This window comes from Amphiura filiformis, chromosome 16 (assembly GCF_039555335.1).
Source record: "Amphiura filiformis chromosome 16, Afil_fr2py, whole genome shotgun sequence".
Lineage (NCBI taxonomy): Eukaryota > Metazoa > Echinodermata > Ophiuroidea > Amphilepidida > Amphiuridae > Amphiura > Amphiura filiformis.
Window position 1 is genome coordinate 25,914,344 of NC_092643.1, and position 24,407 is coordinate 25,938,750.

At 36.3% G+C, this 24,407-nt stretch overlaps 1 protein-coding gene across 1 annotated transcript; it reads left to right on the plus strand.

Annotated features, from left to right (window-relative positions):
• The first annotated feature begins 796 nt into the window (after positions 1-796).
• LOC140172524 (uncharacterized) lies at positions 797-23,479 on the plus strand. Its single transcript, XM_072195670.1, has 10 exons — positions 797-909; positions 5,452-5,565; positions 10,390-10,479; positions 11,724-11,984; positions 12,212-12,667; positions 12,774-13,063; positions 18,812-18,955; positions 21,212-21,271; positions 22,623-22,725; positions 23,328-23,479. Exons 1-10 carry the CDS (start codon positions 840-842, stop codon positions 23,477-23,479), a joined length of 1,740 nt encoding a protein of 579 aa, XP_072051771.1. The 5' UTR covers positions 797-839.
• Positions 23,480-24,407: the final 928 nt, after the last annotated feature.

Below are 24,407 nucleotides of genomic sequence, written 5' to 3' on the forward strand. Positions count from 1 at the left end.
AAAGGCTAAATGACATGTTTTTGGTTGTACATGGATCAAAATTTCAAATATGGTAGCAAAGTGTTTGTGTAGCTGAATAGAATCAGAAAAAAGAATAGTTTTGCCTATCTTCTGTGTAAAATATATTCTTAAACACTTGAGAAAGTTCCTGCAATCTTATTGGTTCTTACCCGTGTGATATGACACGATATCACACGCGGGTCAGCGCGTGTGCATCAACGCGATACTCGTACTCGCTATTTGAATCAATCGGAGGCGCGTAGCAACAACGGGACTGATCGATTTTAAGCTCTAGGTAGTTCCTTGTAAAATGTAGGATTTAATTTGATTAAAATTTTTGATAATTATGATATTTCTATTTGAATTGAAATGTTTAAGAATGAGAATAAAGTTATTGTTTTTAGCCGCTGTCGTGCATCTATCGTCTCATATAACATGGGCGACATCATTATTTTTGGCGTAAAACAACTCGGCTTCGCGGTTTTACTTAAAATAATGATGTCGCCCGTGTTATATGAGACGATAGATGCACTCCAGTGGCTAAAAACAATAACTTTATTCTCTAAATGTATCACATTGCAAAGGATTCTGGGAAGGGTACGGTATCTTCTCTGGTTGCATGCCATATAAGACCCATTCTTTATTCAATATAGTTGGATTTATCCATTTGTTGCCATGTAAACGGGTACGCCTCCTTTATTTACTCTAGAAAGCTCTTACCCACTTCAAGATTTCAAGTACTAATATGATAGCACGTCATTCTTGTCATCAATATAATATCGCGCTTCGACTTCAGAAAGGTGCCTGAATTTTCATGGATACGTTTTCATCAATGCAATATGGCATGGATTGTAATAAGGATATTTATTTTGGCGGGATACGGTGTGGCGATTTCGATGGGAATACAAGGTAAAAAAGTTAAGGGGCTGTGAATAAACTGGGGGGGGAAGACATTTTTGGTTAGCCGAAAGCGGTGGGGAGGGGGGGCACAAATTTGGGGCGTCTTTGAAATAACCCGCTCTAAAAAGGCTTAGGAAAACAGTACAGAAACGCTTAAATGTTGGTATATTCAGAGGGGGGGGGGGGAAGATGTTTTGGCAGACCGATTTCTGGCATGCCATGGGGGGTGGTTAAGCGATTATTGGCGAGCCGTTTGGAAATTCCCCCTGGGCTCATAATTATTGTACAGCCCTTAAGATATAGTTCGTATTAACGATGTAGACCTAAGATATACTCTTACCAAGACTGCGGAACTCAGTCGTCATTGATAGTTAGTCAGTTATCTGTTGGTCATTTGATGAATACAGACAACAAAAGAATTGAGATACCAGTTATGTTAACCCCATGAGAACTACCTGCCTATTGGTCAAAAAGAAGTTTCATTATCAATTGGACCAATCAGCAACATTGTTAAAATAATTTCACCACGCAAAAAAATTGGGGTGAATTATTTACAAAGCTCCATTCTGATTGGTGATTAAATGAAGATATCATGTAATTTGCCAATCAGAGGCAATGATAGATCGGCAGGTAGTGCTCAGGGGGTTAACCCCAATATATCCTAAAGAAAAAAATTAAAACCAGCAAAAAAGGAATACATATTCCCTCTGATTTAAGATCTCATTTAGTAAAATCGGATGAGAATTAAAGAAACGGTGATCGAAAAACCAGGAAAGGAACGAAATCAAAACTTTTTAATGTTCTAATGTTGTTCGATGATCCTTTGTGGGCAAATCAACAGGGTATCCAATGGAGCAATCTGTAAGTTTTGAACATACAACTTCCTTGGAGTTTTGGATCACCGTGTCTTTATATTCTTGACCAATTTCAACGAATGAGTGCAACGTTTGGAAACATTTTATACCGGGAGGATAAGGTGAAGGGACATTTTGACAATATCGAAACGTACTTCAATAATTTTGAAAGCCAGATATGAATTGTATATTAGCATCAGTGGCGTACCGTGGCCGCCCCAACCCCGGGGGGGGCTGAAGAAAATTCAATTTTGCCGCCCCTTCCTCAACAGCCCGAAAAGGTTGACCCAATTTTTTTCTCGGTCGTTTGAAAAAGTGAAGAGCAAAAAAAAAAAAAAAAAAAAATTCAAAATTTTTTATGCTTTATCAAATTTTTCCGCCCTTTTTTATTTACTAATTCTTTTTGCCGCCCTTCGTTTTTGCCGCCCTGTTTTTGCCGCCCTTCTTCTTCCGCCGCCCTTCATTTTGGCCGCCTGCTTTTACCCCGGGGCTGGCGCCCCCAAAGCATCCCCCAAAAAAATACGCGCATGCAGCATGCATATAATTTAGGAGAATTTTCGAGATAAGATTGATTTGAATAAAGGAAAAGGGATTAGGAGTCTAATGGATTCAATCTCTGAATACATATTTTTGTTACATTTTGTATTTCAAACATTTTATGGCCTGAGTGTATACAAAGTGATATGTAGAAGCTATAATAAACAATTTTAGATAATGTATTTTTGTATCTCGATATGTTTCTCCTTTGGGATTTGAATACATTTGCATTTTATGTGTAAACAGGAACTGATACATCTGAAAGTATTATCTGCTGTATGAGGAAAAATCGAATTAGGCACATAATCACATAAATAATTAAATAAAAGAATAATGTACTTTATCGTCTAAACATTCCCTTATATGTGTATTCGCATTAAGGATACGATACATGATTTATCGACAAGTGACTCATTTCGGAATGCGATCATGAATTTTGAAGAAAAAAAAGTTTCCACAGGCTTCGTTGGGACTCGAACCAGCGATTCTAAACTTCCTTCAATTACGCGTTGAGCGTATGAGTGTAATGATAAAAGATAAATCTCATAATGCCATCTTTAGCCTTTTGTTTACTAACAAAGACGCGTTTTGTAAAGATGGATTAGCCGTTTTATGCATAAATAGCACGAACGTTTGGGAAAGGTTTCAAACAAATAATAAAGACACTGATGTGATGATGAAATTGCGTAAGTCGGGAATTATCTGCGTCGCAATGTTTTGTTTTGGTTTTAGGAATTTGACCTTAAAATTTACGACTTCATGACATTATCATTCGAAATCAACAAAAGATATTTCAACACTATATGTCCTCATTCTCTCTCTAGAATGTTTTGTACATGTATGTGAAATAGCTTCAACAATGGTTCCTGCATAATGGTAAAAATAGCCTTGACCTAAAAAAGGGCGAGAGGTACCATATTTACGGATTCAGGATGAATTTAAAATTGATATAAAACGTTTGTTTTTTGATCGATTACAAAAATTAATTTTTTTCGTATAAAGAAATTGTATCTGGCGTGAATTACACTACAGTTTTTATTCCCAGGGCTCTTTGATTTCTTCAAATAATTTTTTTAATGATAGAGTGAATCCCCTGGCCCTCTATAATTACGCACAAAAGATCGACCCCCCTTAAGACGGTTTTGGTATGATGCTCTTGTTGATGATACGTGACCAAAAAGTGACCTTGCCATAATACTTAGTGAATACACGAACTAAATTAATTAATCATACGTGACAATTTAAAATATACCATTTATTAATTTTTCAATAACGAATTTTATGAATTCCGATGATGTGGAAAGAGGAGATTTTGAATTTGAAGATTGATTTTGTGATAAATGGAAAAATTTGGTTGGCAGGTTTGCTTAAAATACAATATTTTGTTGTGAAGGAGTGGTTGGGTTTAGTGTATTGGGTCTCTTTTTGTTTTATGCAAGTGCGTTTCCATCTGTGTAAGGGACAAAAACCGTATCGTTGACCTGTTTTTTGTCCCCGCCGAACGGCCTATATAAAATAAGCTCTTCACCGGCGGGTGAGACTTGTTGGGATGGGCACTCATCAAGAAACTCAGGTCCACATCCAAAAATGTCCAAAAAGTGCTCTTACGAGCGTAGGGTGTTTTTTTTGTTATGCCTTTTTGGTCAAAAAAGGTCCAAATTTTGGAAAAAAAGTCCACTTTTTCAAAATCCGCCCCTAGTACAATAAAAATCCCTTTAAAAAGGGATGCGTCTGGTCCAGAGAAAAGATTGGATGCGTTGTGGTCATGGAAACAGACTTGACGAATCAGGATCCAAGTACTAGTATATTCTCATGACTTTTTATTAATCGACATAAATATAAAAATGAATATAGTTGGTGGTATTTAAATAATTTTTTGAGAATTATTACTTTTTATTGTTGATGGTATTGGACATATGTACTCAAGTGATATGTACTCATGATAGCGACACTGTTTCATCTCGTTGACCCCATATAACCTGACCCCGAATGACCTCTGTTGATGACATTGATTAATTAATTATTTATTTAACTGACTACTCTTTCTTCTGTAAAAGGTTAATATTATAATGCAACCCTGGCACAAAATGGTATAATCCTAGTTGCAGCATGATAGTGGTACTGTAAATTCTGTTTCACCCGTTGACCTCCATATGACCTTTGACCCCGGATGACTTCTTATTGATAACCTTTGACCTTGGATGGAATTTATTAATTTATTAATTATTAATTAATTAATTAATTAAATAATTAATTAAATAAATCTATTTATTTATTTATTTATTTATTTATTTATAAAACTCTTTCTGTCTCCATTTATTAAGGGTTAATATATTTAACCAATCCCTGTCACAAAATTAATTAATTAATTAATTAATTAATTAATTTAATCTAGGCTGGTCAAAACCCATCTCTGCTTTCAATGATCACTTTGTGAAATGAAGTGCATTACTTTACCAGCGTGCTTCACAATTTGTGTAATATAATTAGAGAACAAAAAATAGTTTCAAATTATACTATTTCATATCATTCCCGGGATATCATTAAGTTTGGAGGAACATTATTACAAAAATTACAGCAATATATGTACGGTAATACATTAATATTATGGCAAGACACGACTATGTTCATATAATCTTCTGATTTATTATATTGTACTTTCTAGCGTTGACCTATGAACCTATTATGGCCACAATTCTTCCTACTAAATTTATGACACCATAAGCCGCCTTACCCTAAAGAGTCATAAAAGGCTGGTCGGTCAAATCCCATCTCTGCCTCAGTCTCTGTCTCAGTATCAATGATCACATCTTCAGCTGAGTTATAACAGATAACTTCTAGAATGTGTTACTGGAACTCCCTGGGGATTTAATCCCGACACTAAATGCATCTGGCCATTTTGAAAAAAGGTCCACTTTTTCAAAATCAGCCCCCCCCCCCAAAAAAGAAAATCCTGGTTACGGACCAGAGTTTGAATGATTTAGTTGACAGCATTTGTAAATTAAATTCGTGCTTCCGCTCTTCCGGACTTCCACTCTCCACATGGTTCATTTATGATTGGATAAGCCGTCTGTCTCATACGCACGACGCAGTCAGTCTCGAAAAGAATGGGGTGCCTAATATCGCATAATAATTCTATAACACTTTATGAACATTTCAGAGATATCGTTGCTCCAGAAACCAACTTACCAAAACACACGACCTGAAAACTCTCATTTAGCAGTAGATGGCGGCACGGCTACTGTTTACACTAGCGGCTCATGTACACATACAGGTATGTTGTCTTTCATTTGAGTGGAATTATATATAGACCAACAGTGCGACCACTTTAAAGGCCTAATTGAAAATCGAAGCGAAGCTGAGGGCATAGTCATGGGTTTGACCATGGAGGTATATAAATAAATGGAGAATGATCCAGCCAAGCCTCCTTTGTACTACGTTGGTTATGACCAATTATTGTTGAATAGGCAATTTTAGGTTTATATTGATTATGCTAAGCTGATTACATTGTGAAGTCTGTTTCACTGGCCATTGATTTCAATGGGGTAAAATGAAGTTTATACTTATTGGAAAGTGCTCATGTTTCATAAAATTTTGATATCAAAATCTCATTTTCGCCAATTGAGTGCTTAAATTCTGAGATTAGTATACCTAGGTTTAGGTATACTAGTCTCAGTTAAATTGCATCAAGAAATCGGTCTTTTTGAAAAAAGAAACACCTTATCTGTTGTCATCTTGTGACTCCCTACATTTTGGTCATGAAAATTGAATTATGACTTTTTTCCCAAAAAGTTATGACCCCCCGTATATTTGGAACCCCTCCTCCAAAGAAAATGATAGCCCCTAATAATATTAATATAATCATTTAGGCCTAAATACTGATAATTATTTATTATAAAATGAGAAGTTTAATGATGATGATTTAGGCGGCCTATACGATTTCATGACAATACATAATTAAAAGTTTAAAAACAATAACATGACATATCCGTCATGGCACTCAATTAATTTGACCCGAAGCTTCAACCAAAATCACGGTTATCATACACTAAACTATGAGAAACTGTTTAAACAAAGTATATAGGGCCTATATCAATTTCTCTCTAGAAAAGATTGTCTGACCATCACTTTTGCTTGAATTCCTAGGTACTTCCGGTAAATTTTGCTCGCTCGTAACTCAAATGGCCCAAATTGGCCCAACATAATTTTTTCACAAACGGAAGGTAAAAACGTTTTGCTTTCATTTGCACTATATTTGAACTCCCTCAGACCCCCTTAAAAGCTTAATATATGAACATGAAAACTAAGTATATTTGTCAAGTTACGGCACAACTAGTGTAGAAAACAGTTTCATAACTTGAGAACAGAACATCCGAATTTCTTCGGGTTTTCGCACGATCATACATTGAAACTATAAGCTATCAAAACTGGTGACTTTGAACATCTGATTGACTAGCTGACGTCATTATACAGTCTCTTTTACAAGGCTTCCGGTACGGGTCAATGTAGGGTCAATTCCTATGAGGAAATTTTGGGAGTGACAATCAATGAACCATGGTAGAGGCTCATAACCATCGTGGAGATCAATAGCTTGGCTGAAGTGGCTGGTCAATTCAAGTTTGGTGACTCATTGAATAGAGGTAACGGGATAATCTCCACTTAAGAGATTAGAATTCTGGCGATCATTCTCCATTTATTTATATACCTCCATGGTTTGACATCACCGAGGGCCTATAATTTTAAACTGTGTCCCGAATATCAAGCAGTCATACGTCAATATTTAAATACCGAATAATATAGTATATAGATTCTTCTCATTTGATTGGTTAAAAGATTTCCTGAGCTGACAAGGCCTACAAGATGATGCATAGGCCTTGATTAGTTGATTTTGAACGAAGTAAAATGCACAGTGCATGCAAGAGCAAGGCCCAAGGGTGGAGAATTTGGACCGATAATATCTACCGATTTCATATCTAACATCACACACTGCCGAGTCTTCAGGTCGTAGTAATTTGTCTAAAAAGTAACATTTGGCAGGTATAAATCCTTGACATGTAACAGATAGTAAACAAATCACTGCACTCACTGCGGCCGACAGGTCGTCGTCTGCAAGGAGAGCTGTCAAATTCATCGCGAACTGTGACCCGCTAGTCTCTTTTACAACATTGTAATCAACGCCGACCGTATAGTGGGTGCGTAATGTATACGGGCGATCTGTGTATTCGGGGTTGCTAATATCCAATTATTTAGCGGGCACAGTTGAATCTATATGCCCTTTGCTTATGACGTCATCTTGATAGAAAAAAGGGGGCACAGCATTTTTAATGGCTCAATTGTTAACCAATCAAATGAACTTAACTTAACTTAACTTAACTTTAAAGCATTTATAAAGCGCCATCTATCTAGGTAGCCTAATCCGAGGCGCAAAAAACAACAATAAGCAATTTGCATGGAGAGGCAATAAGCACAGATAAATATTCAGAAAATTCGTCGAAAAACATACGTGGGGTTGACCTATTCTTTTCACTGTAGCGTGCACGATAAATAACAACAATTTTGACTGGTGAGAAAGTTCCGGTAACAATAAGATCACAGCATAAAGATTCAAAAGTGGATGCATTGAACACAGCACATTCTTTACGCTTGATGGACTCCTTATGAAGTATTGCAACACCGCCGCCAGTTCTGTGATTGCGTGGTATATGAAAGAAATCGTAACCAAGAGGAGTAATATCCCCAATCTGTTTCTTGTGCTTATCGGGTTGATCACTGAGCCATGTCTCTGTTAAAGCAACAATGTCAAAATTATGTTCGAGAAAATAGTCCGTTAACATATCAGTTGTGTTGCAGATCGACTGTGCATTTAACACACACTGAGAAGTCTACAAGCAAATGACTTTGAGGAGTTACACTGTCTTTATTAGTTGAATTGTCGATTTTTTCCTCCGATATTAAATCAGTATTTAGATGGTGAAAATTATTAGATGTAGTTCCATTTTTCTGTTTACCTTTTGTTCCTCTGCGAGTAGGTTTAATTGAGTTTATGTTTAGGGATCGGATAGATAGCCATACATGTCTAGGTAGGCTGTACTTGGTTGAGTTTAAGCTGAGTAATGTGTTCCTGTCATAAGTGAATTTTTGGTTTTCAGCAGAAGCTGGTGTACCATGTTCAATATTTGGTCCAGGGTGAGGTTCAACATCACCTGATAGAATAAGGCGATAATGGAAAGAAGCTGAACTGTTATTGCAGTAGGAAATCCTTGGTCCAATAAAATGGCCCAGGGCAAAAGGACAAGAAGGTCTTGTCACCCCATGATGTTCAGTTGTAGTATTTTATTTATTTTATTTTATTATTAGAACATACGCTTTTATATCAGCGGCACACGTCTACCCGACGGTGCGTTCACAAAATTACAAAGTAAAACAAGAAAACACAATAAATCAACAAACATAAAACATGGCAAAATGTTAATGAGTACAATATTATCGATCCACTAGGCACAATGAATCCCATTTACATGATCACGAGCAGGAAGCGGTGCTCACCCCCATCTACAGAATGGGCAAGGCCAAGGCAGAGGCCAAGGAGCAAAATAAACGTTCCCATGGTGAAATCAATAATCAATATCAGAAGATCATTGTCAAAGTTGATGGACAATCTCAAGTGGTCTGAAGTGAAGTGCACAAACAATTATAGGTGACTCACTGGGGATATTTCAAGTGGTTTGAAGAAATCACCCAGGTGTATCAAAGTTCCAATTTCACAGAGAAGTAGATGGCAAAAGGTTTACAAAATCCATATAAATGGTGCTAAATCCACATAAAAATCCACTAAAAAGTATATCATCAGATGGAGAAAGCTTAGCTCTTTCTGTCAGTATAAAATTCAGGTACAGTCAAGTTGTATTTCCAGGGTAACATACACAATTTTTGAAGAGAGATGTGCAACACGAGGTGCTCATCTCAACTACAATCTCTCCCTTGAATGGAATCTATATATGAGGTATATAACAGGGGCTATTTTAGGAGAAAAAAAAAGCCACTGCACGTTAGCGATGTATAATGTCTCGGTGATCAACCAGCGGCGGCGAGTTTGCGGGGAGGGGGTGTTGGAGGCAGGGACGTAGGTAGGATGCTCCCCAATCATCAAATACCAAAAAAGTGCACTTTGCGAGCGTAGCTAGCGAGAAAACCATGCTTGTTATGCTTTTGTTGGTCAAAAAGGTCCGAATTTGCCCAATTTAGGTTGCCCAAAATTAGGTTCTTTATGCTTTCTTGGTCAAAAATGTCTAGTCTATCCTCCACAATAAATGGTGGATTGCACTTATGCCCAAATATGGCACTTGCCAATCAATAATCACCCACTTGAAATCCCCTGGCTCGCTGCACTGACCAAAGTTATGGGCAGATACGGGAGCTGTTTTTGCTGTTATCTGTCATTTACATATCAGCAAGGTACGAACATTTGCAGATGCCCCACATACTCAGTTTTTAGCCTACATGTAATGTATACATTATTCTTGATTGATATCAAGTACAAAAAATATCCGTCAAGTGGTTTAGCTTTAATGCCCTTCGGAAGAGAGCGGTCTACAAGTGAGTGATAGTCACTAAAAGTTGCATTCGATTTACACAGGGAATTTTGCCGTGCCCTACTCGCTAAAACACCAAAGTGTGAATATTTCCAAATATCTATATAAATTAGCTAAACATTTAGGACATGTTACAAAACTATCTTTCCAAGAATTTCAGAGAGTACAATAAATATTGGCCGGTTATTGTTCACACAGTGACGTTAACTAGGCAATGCCCAACACCTATAACATACACTGTTTGTAGAGGTCACACCTCAATGGTGAGAGCACTGTGTATTGTGTATAGGAAAATGAACAGTAACTGCAGTATGTGCGATCACATAGAAGTATAGAAGTATACGGTATGCACTATACGATAGACGCTCATTCGATCAGGTTGAGTTCACATAGGAGTATACTATGTGAACTCAGCCTGATCAAATAAGCGTATATCGTGTAACCGTATACCGTATACAGTATACTTCTATGTGATCGCAGCCTAATACTCATAGTTCTTTCAATAGATTCAAACGCAACGGCTTGGTGGAAGGTGGATATGGAAGCTGAATATTGCGTGACGAAGGTGACGATCTTGAACAGGAGTGGATGTTGTCGTAAGTATTATGCCTAATGAATATCTAAGGTACTACCATTTTTACCTTGTAGTGGCAGTGACGTCAGTGGGTGTTAATTGGGCGCAGCTTTAAATCGCCAGTGTTCGCTCAAAGCGTTGGCGTACACACGCGCTCGCTAAAATATGCATTTGCGAAACAGCTGTCTCAGCACGTTAAAGCCATATTATAACATTTCTATAAAAATAGATTAGTATTTATTTTCCATAAAATGATAGCTGTCAGATATGTCCCCTTTTAATTTTGAGCCGAACAAGTGAGGTAAAGCATAGAAAACTGGAATTTACTACTAGCGCCCATGCATGTTACTCCCGCGGTTGTAATGCGGTACGATCCTCTGGGTGTGTGTGTATGTGTATCCAGCACGCCGTGTACGTACTGTGCATACGTGTTCGACTAATATTTCCATCGTAATAATAAAACACCGGTTCCATCGTTTTATTCAAAATCTCGGATTTTAACAAAACTACAGCACCTAAAGTCTTGTTTTTTGTAGAGTATCTTTATTGACTAAAGTACATTACAATCGTGTAAAAACCAGAATTTAAAAGTTTTTTTGAGGGCGTTCTCCTCGGCCAATGTTATAATATGGCTTTAACCTCAATGTCACATCAGAGCGAAAATTGATTCATAACTTGCAGTGCTATACAAAAGCCCCATTGTTGTACTCAAAAAGAAATATAATACCTTCATCTCGGTCGTCATCAAGGCATCATTTTCGGAAATAAACACAGCATCATCCGATAATCACGAAAATAGACACACTTTATTAAATTATAAAAAGAAAATGCGGGGATACCATCAGAAATAAACGTCAACGTAAGAAAGTTACAAACATCAAAAGAGTCCTGCTTTACACGTTAAAGCCATGTTCGATCTTAAAAGATGAAATTGGATTTCATTTCTTAAATCTGATTTTTTGGCATATTTGTAATGTTTACCCATGTCCCAACTTACATCTAAATGGAATCATCCAAACTCGTTGTGATTGTCAGGTCAAAAAAAGCGCAGTTATTTATAGTGCGCTACGCACAGGCACAACGGTAACTCCTACTTTGTTCCTTCTCAGAGAGCAACGATATACAAATATATAATAAAACGACTGACATTTAAATTGCGAGCTAAGACTGTACCAATGAGTTGACGGCCTTCAAGACACGCGGAGTGTACAATGCGGTACTCTAATCTAAAATGTAACATTATTGAACATCGCTTCTGTTTCCAAGCTGACAGATTATGGGGATCAATTGTCAGAGTTGGATCGTCGTCGGATCACACCGAAAACACTCAGTGTGGAACAGCCATAACGTCCTCTCAGGCACCAGCAGGAGGTTGGGCTGAAGTGATCTGTACCGAAACAATTAGGGGTAGATTTATCAGCGTGCAAGTGGATGGTATACTAACTATGTGTGAGGTTAAAGCTTATGAAGACACCTGTCCTACGACTACCATTGCGACTACTACAAAACTAATGACTACAACTGAAGGTAAGTACTCCTGATACTATAATGTAATTTTACAATATGTAATGCAATGTGATATCAAAGTTTTATAGTTTTTTACCCCTCGGTTTTCTTTTCTAAAAAGGATTACAATATTACTAGCAATGCCAATTTTGCAAAGTACACCTCCCCTGAAAAAAATATCTGCCACAAATCATACAATAAGTTTATAGGGCATTATCACGTGTTGATTGTTTTAATTATTCTTACAGCCAACAGATGCAGAGCAGGTTGGCCAATAGTAGACCGCGATGGTACAGACACACCTGGTTGGACGATGGTATCAGCAACTGATCAGTTTCTTTGTAGTGGCCAAGTTACAAAGTGGACATATCAAGGAAAGGTCTCCGGACAATGGAGAGCTATAGTATTCAGACCGACTGGAAATTCTGTTACTGAATTCCAAATTGTTGGCATTAATGACATACCAGCAGGTGAAACTAACATACCAGTCAATTATTTAGTACCTGAAAATGAACGCATTACAGTCGAGCCTGGAGATGTAATTGGATGGTCATCTGAAGCTAGTGTGATAACATTTAATTATGAAGGGAGCTATAATGTCCGATGGGTTGGCGGAAATCTACATGCCGGCTTAGCAGTCAATCAAACAGTTATTACTGATAGAGAGGGGCTACGTGACTACTCCATTGAAGCTACGGTTGCAGGTAAAACAATAAATACTTACTACACATTGCTGTCGTCATAGACTACAAACCTAGCCGTTTATTGATGCGACAATCTAACCTTAATATAATATCTTGTAATCTACAGCACAAGCAGAAACAACACAAGCTACGACAAACATGCAGGCTACAACAGATCTTTTGCAAACGACAACTCTAGCCGTAGATACTACAACTGAAGCCCAACCAGATATGACTGAAGCCCGTACTACCACAACAGAAGCCCAACCAGATGTAACTGAAGCCCGTGCTACTACAACTGAAGCCCATCTAGAAACAACACACGAACGGTTCCCGACAAGTCAGCAAACGATGACTCCAGCTATGTCTGTTTCAACGACTTATCATCCTTCTGCAGCTAGGAGTAGGACCATGTTAGTGAGTATCAATCCACTACTAAATACATGATATACTTATATGTGACCGTCCACGGCGAATGAGCCGTAAATTCCTCCCCGTCAATTTTGTTTTATTTCGTGTTTAAAAATAAACATCATAAACTTAAAATGGTATATCATTTGACTTCAAACGATATCCAGAAGCGGAGTTATGGTTAGTTAAACTTTGATCCTTCAACAAAATTATAGCTTTTTTCGTTTCTGTGTGTGTCTCTTTTTCCACATTGCTGGCAATAAGTATCAAACAGTCATAAATTATTGGCGGTCATTTCAAATCACCCCCAAGTCAACGAGGTTTAAGAAGGTTCTCTCATTGTTAATTGTTGGTTATGCATACCTATACAAATAACCCACCACTTGAAAAGGATTTAGCAAAAGCAAATAAAGACCAGAGCTATTAAAAGTTCTATAGCCATCTAAGGTAGAAGCTTATTATCCACTTCAATAATAGGATTATTGATTGGTGTTGTGACTATCCAAATAAGACAGATGTCGCGCCAGCTTAAGTGACCGATGAATACGATCTTCGTACACATTTTACACCATAACTCAGAATACAATTTAGGGAATTTACGGCTCGTTTGTGCTGCCGGGTCACATATACAAGGCATGGTATTTCAATAAACACAATACAAAAAGAAACTTCTCACTTACATATTCCGTCATAAATCTAAACCTGCTCGTATTATGAAAATTCAATAATAACAACTCTGTCAATAAAATCGTCACAACATAAGCAGGTTTATATTTATGACGGGTTACATAAGTTAGGACTTTCATTTTGTGCCTTGTGTTTATTTCAAATGTTTTATATACCGGTATTCCAATGTTAGCCCTGGATCACTAAGCCCTGGATCACTACAGGCCTTGTTAAATCAATTAGAACTAAAGATAAACTATATAAAAAGTACATCTCTAAACCTACATCAGAAAATAAACTTAAATATACTAAATATAGAAATATATTAAATAATTTACTACGTACAGCCAAAAAATCCCATATTACAGCCCAAATTGAATCAAATAAACTTAACATGAAAGAAACTTGGAAAACATTGAATAATCTTCTAGGTAGAAACAGACGTACCAAATTACCCGACTTCTTTAAAGATAAAGATGGCAAAAAAATTACCAATTCAACTGAAATAGCCGAGAACTTCAATATTTTTTTTACCAATATAGGCACTAAGCTAGCTGAGATAACTACTCCTGACGATGACTACATCTCTCCACTAAATTTATTAAATCAGCATAGCAGTATGTTCTTAAACCCAACATCCCCTGACGAAATAATTAAAATAACTAAAAAACTTAAGGCTAGCAACAGTAGTGGCTTTGACAATATAAGCACTAAACTACTCAAAACAATAATCAATGAAATAGCCCCTGTTCTCTATTTTCAATAGGTCCCTACTCACAGGCATTGTCCCATCTTTACTCAAGATCGCAAAAGTAATTCCAATTTTTAAATCGGGTGATAATCAGATTTGTAGTAATTATAGGCCGATTTCAATATTACCTTCTGTCTCGAAAATACTTGAAAAAATAATATACACCCGCCTTTCTGATTTCATTGCTAAAAATAATATCTTAAGTTCCCACCAATATGGTTTTAGACCAAACCGGTCCACATACATGGCAATAAATGACCTTTACTGCAAAATTACAGGTGCGTTAGACGAAAAATTGCATAGTCTCGGGATATTCTTAGACTTAAGCAAGGCCTTTGATACCCTCAACCATGATATACTTCTCCACAAACTAAATAGTTACGGTATCAGAGGTCTTGCCAATCTATGGATAAAAAATTATCTTTGTGAAAGAAAACAATATGTCGTTTATAACCACCAGAAATCTGCAGAAGGTGACATTATATGCGGTGTCCCCCAGGGATCAATCCTTGGCCCACTTTTATTCCTTTTATATATAAATGACCTCCCACTTTCATCTCCTTCCTCCCATTTTATTATTTTTGCTGACGACACCAACATTCTTTTTTCCCACAAAGACCCAGAACAACTTGAAGAATTAATAAATAAAGAACTCAAGAAAATCTCGAACTGGTTTAAATTAAATAAGCTTTCATTAAATATAGATAAAACTAACTTCATGATCTTTAAAAATAAATACAACAATAAACCTGACCATAATTTTAACATTGCAATTGATAATAAAGATATCGAAAAAGTAGAAGTAACTAAATTCCTAGGTATTTTAATTGATAACAACCTTTCATGGAAGACCCATACATCCCATATATCAAAAATCGTTTCAAAATATAACGGCATAATTAGGAAAGTCAGACCATTTTAGTATAGTAACTTGGAATCCCTTTTCATTATGCAAAAGAAAATCATCAGAACATGCACTTATTCACTTTGGCTGGATCATTCAACCCCTCTTTTCATTTCCTTAAAAAACTAAACATTCGTGATATTTACACGTTTCAACTAGCAACTCATATGTATCGTTACCACCATGACCTCCTCCCACAGGACTTACCAAATAATCATTTCATGACAAATTCTGAAATTCATAATTATGAGACCAGACAGGCCCTTGACCTTAACATCGCGACGACAAACACACTGCTAGCCAAAAACACAATTAAAACCCAGGGACCTACCACTTGGAATTCCCTGAATGACGACATTAAAAACTCTTGCTCTCTATCCTCCTTTAAAAAACGAATGAAAAATTATATCCTGGATCAATACCACTCTGAAACCGTCAATAACGAGTACGCATCAATCATGTAAATTTCCTTACCCCCCCCCCTTGATGCTTTTTTTTTCGCTCAGGTACACCTGAGTGAATATATACATTCAGGTTAGACCTTGGAATAAAAATCAAAAAAATCGACCTCTGAACCTAAGTAGCTTTAAGTCGAGCTTCTTTTGCAAATGCTTTTGCTTTGTAATCACTAAAAATATTTTGTGGAATAATGCATGGTATCTCAGTAATAGAAATGCACTAAGTGCAGACTAATGCCTGCTCCAAAATTAACCTCACTCCTCATGACATAGTTCATAAATATATGCAGCAGTGAGATTTTAAACAGAGGTGGGGATGAAATATTAGCCTCATTTCCCATGAAATTATTTATAAAACTATGTTCTGTTGCCATTAGTGGAGGGTTTTGTTACCTGGGAATGATAATCAGTTTCTATAATTATGAGCGTTGACCATGTTGACAGATTGATAGTGGTGTGTCAGTTGAAGTTGAAGTTAGCAAGTGACCTATTGGCCATGAACAGATTTTGTTTTATGGACATTCAGCAAGCTAGGTCAGCCTGCATGGTATACCAAGTTTACCAAATGTCTCCAGAAATTGGAATATTCCGCAGATACAAATTTATATCCACAGCATCATCTTCAACACCAACAGTTTGGAATATCCCGCAGACACAAATTTATCAAGTTTTATCATTAGTATAGTTCCATAGACCTTCAACTTACTACATGTATCCCTCTCTTGTTGAAATTAACCCCACTGCCAAGGTCCCATTTATGCAAAATTTGCCAAATCTGTCAATACTTGTGTTTTTAACTATAATTGGTAATACACTTAACCTGGGAATTATACACAGAACAAGCCGACTAACCAGGACCAAATTTATTGTCTTGTGTATCAGAGAGAAAAGCCCCAAGACAATTTTGGCTATTTAGCTCAATTACTGGTCCATAAAATTACAAGCATCACCCACTGGAGACCTTCACTTTTTATAGCAGAACAGTGGCCACTAATGAACTTCCCAGCACTCACTATACCACAATGGCCTCATCCCAAAGGCATACTTCAATAATCTCAGTTAAACAATATAGTGTCCAATTCAACCTCAAATTGCCAAGTATGAGTTTCGTATCCCAATTTTCAAAGGTCATCCAATGAACATACAAACATGTTGGGGTTGAAGAACATTGCCCTAATAAATGAGCATGTTGTGGAGGGTAATAATTAACCCAAACAGGCCCAGTTCTATACCTTCAACTTTTACCCAATGCAGAGGTCACTCACATTTTACGTCACTCCATCTAAATTTAACCCACAACTCGGCCCAAATTTATATTTTATCATCTAAAAAGAATGACAGCTGCCTCAAGACTCCTTTTCTCAAACTTTCTTTATCTAAAAAATAATAGCCACTGCGTTTCAACATGAAAGGGAGGGTAACAGTTGAAGGTCTGCGAAACTATAACTATGCATGATATTATTAATAATATCATATTGTTTCAGTATATTCAAAGTAGCTTAGTGCGGAGGCATGCATCACCTTAGTAATGCTATTTAAACAAAAATCATATTCTCATTTAAACATGTGAGCACATGAACAACTACAATAAAACACTGCATATGTTCACATCAAAATGCAGTATCACTAGAAAAAAATGATCAGTCATCAAATATATTTAATTTCAAACTTCTTCTTGAACAGTTCACCAGTAAAACAATGTTATGAATAGACTTATAGTACACGCTTATAACAGGATAAAATTGCCTTGAATATTACTCTGTCACCTGCATTCGCATTTAATATTAGTTTCAGTTTAAAGAATATTTACCCTGTCCATTCTTCTAGGTAATTCATACATATTATTATAACTGTATTCAACTTCACTATTGTCTCATACATTGCCTCTTGCTTTACTCTATTGTTACCTTATATATTAAACATTTTACTGCGTCAATAAACATAATATCGCTATAGATAAAAAACATTGTCTCCAACTGTTCATTCAATCTACTAGTAGGCCTATAGGCCTACCCATTCCAGCTCAAATAAATGCGATGCCTGCACATCCATCATAGCAGCCACAAGGGTGCATAAATCCCACACTGACCAACTGCCTCCTAGCTCCTACCTACAAACATGAATTTACAACCGACCTACATTGCACAACCATGTTTTCCAATCGTGCCTGAGCACTCCCTTTAAAGGTTTTTTTTTTCTGCACCCTCATTTTCATGGATGTTCTAGTTCATATCATAGGAATTCTTGTCAAATATATTCATGTGGTATATGCATGTACCTAATATGACATCCATTTGCTGTTTTTCTTTTCTTTGCAAAAATGTTATTTTTATATTTAATAAATTATTAAATTCTATGTCTTTCATTGTAATATTTTCATGTAACCTTGGGTGCCATCAGCCACACGCTCAGCGTTCTTGATGGCATCCACATCTCATATAATTTATAATGTATTTGATTATCTGTATTTAATAATAATTTGTATATATGTGAGAAGAAACCAAATAAACTTGAATTGAAATTGAATGTTGTACAGGTGTTTCGGAAAGAACTCTACCGTCGAAAATTGTAATTTCTTAGTATTTTATTTCCCGAACCAAACAAGGTTGAATAATTTATGTAGTTATATAATAATACAAGTTTTATAATACTTCAAACTCGTCAATGTTTATAATACTTCAAACAGTCAAACTCGTCAATGGTTTGTAACTGAAGCACCAACCACGGGCGGGGTATTACATGAATGGGTCAATGGACATAAATCGTGGTATGGATTAAAAAACCGATTGAAATTCAAGAACGAAGAGGTCCATTTTCGAAATTCATAAAAATTAGCAACGCAATAACATACAATACTCCGTTCTGTTTCATTGTGGTATGTACCCTCTATAACTGCGTATGCTTATTTGCTTTTTGTTCACGAGCAATAATATTTCAATAAACCTTTTCATTTGTTTTAAACACTCGCTCCACAGTATGAACATTTGACAACACAACAAAGAGCTATTGGAAACTCCGAAGAATTAAAACAAGTTTTAGCTGCGTTACAGGAGAATATAGAAATACCCGCCAATGCAACAGAAGAAGAGACCGTCCAACTCATACAAGACTATAGTGAGGTAAGACAGCACCAAATTTTTTTTAACGATCTAAGATCAATACCACTATTAACGTCAATATCTTTTATATAATTTAGTATTCATATAAAGGGTTCACTTCTCCTTCTGTTGCATTGGTTGGATTTCTATATGCTGTTGTTAAACATTCTAAAGGGTTCACAACTTCGAAGTTCCCCAAGAACTTTTTAGAAGAACTCGAATAGTTCTTTACAAAATTAACAAATTATAACAGTAGGCCTACGCTGTTTGGTAACACGGTTTCCCTGACACAACTAGTCCATGTCACACATCTTTGCGTTTGGTCACAATGACTCATTACGTAAGAAAATAGGCAATTTTGAAACTTTTATCCTCCATTATTTGAGGGTTAAATGGACCAAAATGCAACTTTCAAACCTGCATAATAGAGACATTGCGATTTCCAAACGTAGACATCGGACGTACGTTGATCTATTCAAAACCACTCTCCTGTATCGAAGCGAGGTCACGTATTTAGCTATTTTTGAAGATATTCCACGTGTGAAATCGACGTAGATACATCGTTGAAAATTCACAAAATTTGTCCATTTCCCAATATATTAAAGACAGTCAAAGATAATGAACATATGAAGGAAAGTCTAATTATTATTATGATCCTTTTTGTTTGTAACAAATCATTATAATAAAGGTACAGCAATGTGTGTTAAAAATGGACTAAATTTAAACGCAATATTCATACGCAGAGATTTTCTATTGAAATGTGTGTGATACTTTGCGTTAAAAAAATTACAATGCGATTTCCATTTTGGATTCCAACGTAGAATAAAAACGCAGATGCTACGTTAAAATATGCTGATTTTACCTCATGTCTAAGTCCATGCAACGCGCCCAATTTTCAGGACGAAAAAGTCTCATTTTGAAAGTAAAGTCATGGTGTATGTATGTAGTGATCTTTAATCTACCAAAATATATGTTTTGGGGCAACTATAATATTTGGGGAGCACAAAAAACAATTAGGTTTAATCAGCATGTAGGTCAAAATTTTAATCAAAATCAAAAGCGGTCTGTTTGAATTTAGGCACAGACTCAGCCACTGTTATTTTTTCAATTACTATGCCCTCTATCGACCTAGATTAGAAGCTGTTAGATATTAAGCAAATATTATCGTCTTTATTCTGACTTTCTTGTTCTCCATCGTGACGAATGAGCACAATCCAGTCTGGAACAGAGACTAGCCATATTCAACACCGTATTAACGTACGCGAAAACGTACGTGCCACGTGCTGCGTTTGAAAAATCGCAATGTCTCTAAATATTCTTACATAATAAGTCATTGTGACTGAATGCAACGATGTGTGTCATTGTGAATTGGACCATATGTGTAAAATGTGTTGCCAAATACCTTTATAATGTGTTGAGTGTAAAAAAATTTTTTTTTGAGTTATTCTGAAAAGTCTTAGGAGGGAACGTCGAATCTGTGAACCTTTTTAATGTTTAACACTAGAGTATAGATACCCAGCTAATGCAACAGCAGAAGTTGTCCAACTGATACAATACTGTAATAATATACGTCACCTGATTAATGACACTTGATTAAAAAACGGATGATTATATATAATTATTATTCATATAAACACCTTCATTACGAAACAATATCTCAAGATCTATGCAAAATATCAAAAAGAAATTCAAAGTATGACGTCTCATTTGTCTTAATAGCCCAATATTTGTTCTCATGGGAACCATTTGAATGAAAAAGATACAGATTTTAAAGGTTGCACCTAAATCCATTGAAAATATATATTGTTTTTGTAGCTTTAGTGCCTGACCGTCACTGGTCACTACGGGTCAATTCTGGCCAATCACGTAGAGAATGTAATGGTAAACAGACATGTTCGTGCAACCGTTGAATCTGTAACCTAGGGATTCAAGGCGCAAGAGAAAAAGAAAACAAAAAAATTCAAAGATACAGAAAGCATGACAGCAAAAATTATGGAAATAAGTAGGTTTTGATTAATGACTTAAATGAGTCCAGACTGATGGCATTCTTGATTGTATCCTTATCCATTCGAGTAGTGGCTACAGTTTTTGAGCTATCCAGACCAATTTGCGGAACTAAAATGTTTTTTTTTTTTCTATTTCAGTTTTAAAATTTGATGTATATATCTTGAGTTAGTATCTTGTAATAAAAAAATAAAAGGGGGTATTTACCTTTTGTGATGTGTTTTTTTGTAACATTCATTTGTTGCTATTACTCATTTTTGACATTTATTTCAGACGGCGATCAAACTCATCTTTCAGACTTCTCCCGATGGAACGGATACTTCGACTATACAGGTGAGTAAGAATGAGCTACATGACAGGACACTATAAACTCTCGGTGAAACTTTTTTTAGGTTCTATAAAAACCCCATTGGTTTTCCATGGGGTTCTTTGTAGAACCAAAAAACGTTCTTTAGTTAAGAAAATGGTTCTTAGTTGAACCGTAAGCTTTAAGGTACCACTAAGGAAGGACCCTCAAAGGGTTCTAAGTATAGCAGAAGCAAATGTACGCTGGCCAAGAAATTGATTTTTAGTACCAACAAGGGTTAACACTTCTTTTCACTTTTCTTAACTTTGTGATGAGTCCCTGAATTAACTAATTAGAAAGTTTCTAGGCGTATTTAAATCTTCAATGTTCTTTATAGAAGTTTTACGGTTCTTAGTTCTAAAATCATACTATAATTCATGGTATCCTACGAATCTGACATGTATTGTTATAACCGCGGCAATTAACACTACGTATTAATTATATATTGCCAATTATTGACTAAAAAGGTGACTGAAATTGGATTACTACAATGAAATGAGATACAAGTAAATTTGGAACTGCATTTCGCAAACTCTCCGATTATTTTGGGTGCAGTACTACGAGAGTAATAATTGATGAATGCTTCCTTGCATAGAATAACATTTTGTATTAGACTTAACTTAAAGCCATATTATAACATTTGCTGAGGAGGACGCTCTCCTATTTTTCAACATTCTGTTTTTACACGATTATATTGTACTTTATTTACTGCACAAATCAAGACTCTTAGGTGTTGTAGTTTTGTCAAAATCCGAGATATTGAATAAACCGTCGTTTTATTATTACGATGGAATTATCATTCGAGCGCATACACAGTTTTCATAACACAGTACGTACATGGCGCGCGGGACGATGATCTACACAACAAAGGATCGTACCATAACACGACCGAATGAGTGATACGTATTAGCGACATCGGCGCTGGTAGTAAATTCCAATTTTCTTTGCTTTGCCTTAGTTGTTCGGCTTAAAAATATATCTGACAGTAAAAACTAACATTTTATGGCAAAGAAATGCTATTCTATTTTGTATGAAAATATTATCATATGGCTTTAATATGATATGATTGATATATCAGCACAATATGCTCACAAAGTGTACTTCGTGGGGTCAAGAATTAAACTAAAACTACAAATTTAACCACAGATCCTGAAAAGAAAAGATCTGTGATTTAACCAAACACCAGATGTAGTAACTTTTGGAGAAACAATCTTCGTTTTTTTACGATAGCACAATTTATTAGAACTAGACAGCAAAGGGTATATTAAAACATAAAATCATAAAACTTCACTGCTTTTACCTCCAATTTGTTGATGTTAAAAAACGTTATGTTTTCAGGCCAATCCAGCCGAGTTGACAGAGGGAACAGAAGCATTACTTGGTAATCTTGCTACCAACCTACCACCAGGAGGGTCTATTAGAGTGGCTACCGAAACTGTGGGTATGTTTGAAAAACACTGAAGCCATAATCATCATCATAGTCATCACCGCAGTAATCGTCTTTATCCTCCTCTTCTACTTCGTCTTTCTTCCCTTTTCATACTTTTTCTTCATCATACTTTACTTCACCAAAATCAAGTATTATTATAAATCTTTTCGTTTACGCAAACACTACAGAGTGCCGAAGTGATGACGTCACAAAATCTTTTTTTGCATTTCAGCATTTTCATGACCATATTTCAGTAGAACATGATGAAAAACATCCACAGTCCAAATTTGATGGGAATCGGATCATGAGGGCCCGAGATATGACCGCATGAATACCTAATTAGCCCCATTGAAATCAGTGTTAATTGGCCTGGTTCCAAACAGTTATGAACCAGGCTAATTTACACTGTTTGGAAGCAGGCCAATTAACACTGATTTCATTGGGGCTATATTAGGTATTCATGCGGCCATATCTCGGGCCCTCATGATCCGATTCCCACCAAATTTGGACTGTGGATGTTTTTCATCATGTTCTACTGAAATATGTTCATGAAAATGCTGAAATGCAAAAAAGAAAATTTCATGACGTCACACTTCGGTACTCTATGTACACAGTTGCTGAAGTCCGTAGTCTCGTTTCCAACGGCACACAGCGTACGGCATCTTTCAGTGTAGCAGGTGGGATGACTTCAACCAAGGCAGCGTTGGATGTACCACTAGATAAGCTTAATAAAATCAATGGTAAGTCACTCAAGGGCCACATATAGTCCCCTGTTGGGGGCAGGGGGCAGAGTGCCCCCCTGACAAAAAATGAAAGAAACAAGTGCCTCTCTGACAAAAAATAAAAGAGGAAATCAGGAGGGAAAGGAAATGAAAAGGGCAAAATTCAACCCGATCAAGGGCCAAAATAGTAAAAAATACAAACATTGTAAAAATAAAGCCATTTGCATCCTGATAATGGGCGAAAATAGTGTAAAATACCCAATTTTTGCGCGCTACGCGCGCACATCGTCCCAATAAAGCCTTCTTTGAAGGTCGAAGAGATATGTATTGCATGATGCAAGTGTATTTTTTTTCGCCTGTGCCCCCGAAATTTTATTTTGCCACCCCTGACCAAAAAAGCTGGCTACGCCCCTGAGTAGTGCACGTCTATGGTGACGTCTTAACTTTCATTTGAGAACTCTTTAATCATGTTAAATCGAAATTAAAACTTCATTGTTTTGAATGCTTGATTGATTGATTTGCTTGATTTGTTTTAAACCAGGCACAATCACTGTCACCATAATCTATGTTGACCACAGCATAGTTGGATCAAGTAATGTCAGCCTTGAGTCGCGAAGCAGTAACAGGTAGTAGTAGTTATTGTATCGGATATTTTGGCAGTTATCCTTTTCTATTATCGATTCAAAAATGTCACCAACAATTAATAAAACCAAAGTTCGTATAAGTTTTTTATTGTTTTTTTTTAACAAGTTCATTTGGATTGTTAGATTTAACTGTTAACATTGTTCGTTTTGTGCAAATCCAAGGAAAATGAAGATGTTAAACTCACATTTTTAGTGATGTTGGACCATTACACTAGTGGTTTCTTCAGACTGGCAACTAATCACATCATCCTTTTATAGGCAACAGAAACCGCTATAAAGGGCGTGATGAGTTGGTCAAAGATGTTGTTGAGTGAGTATACTCAGAGAA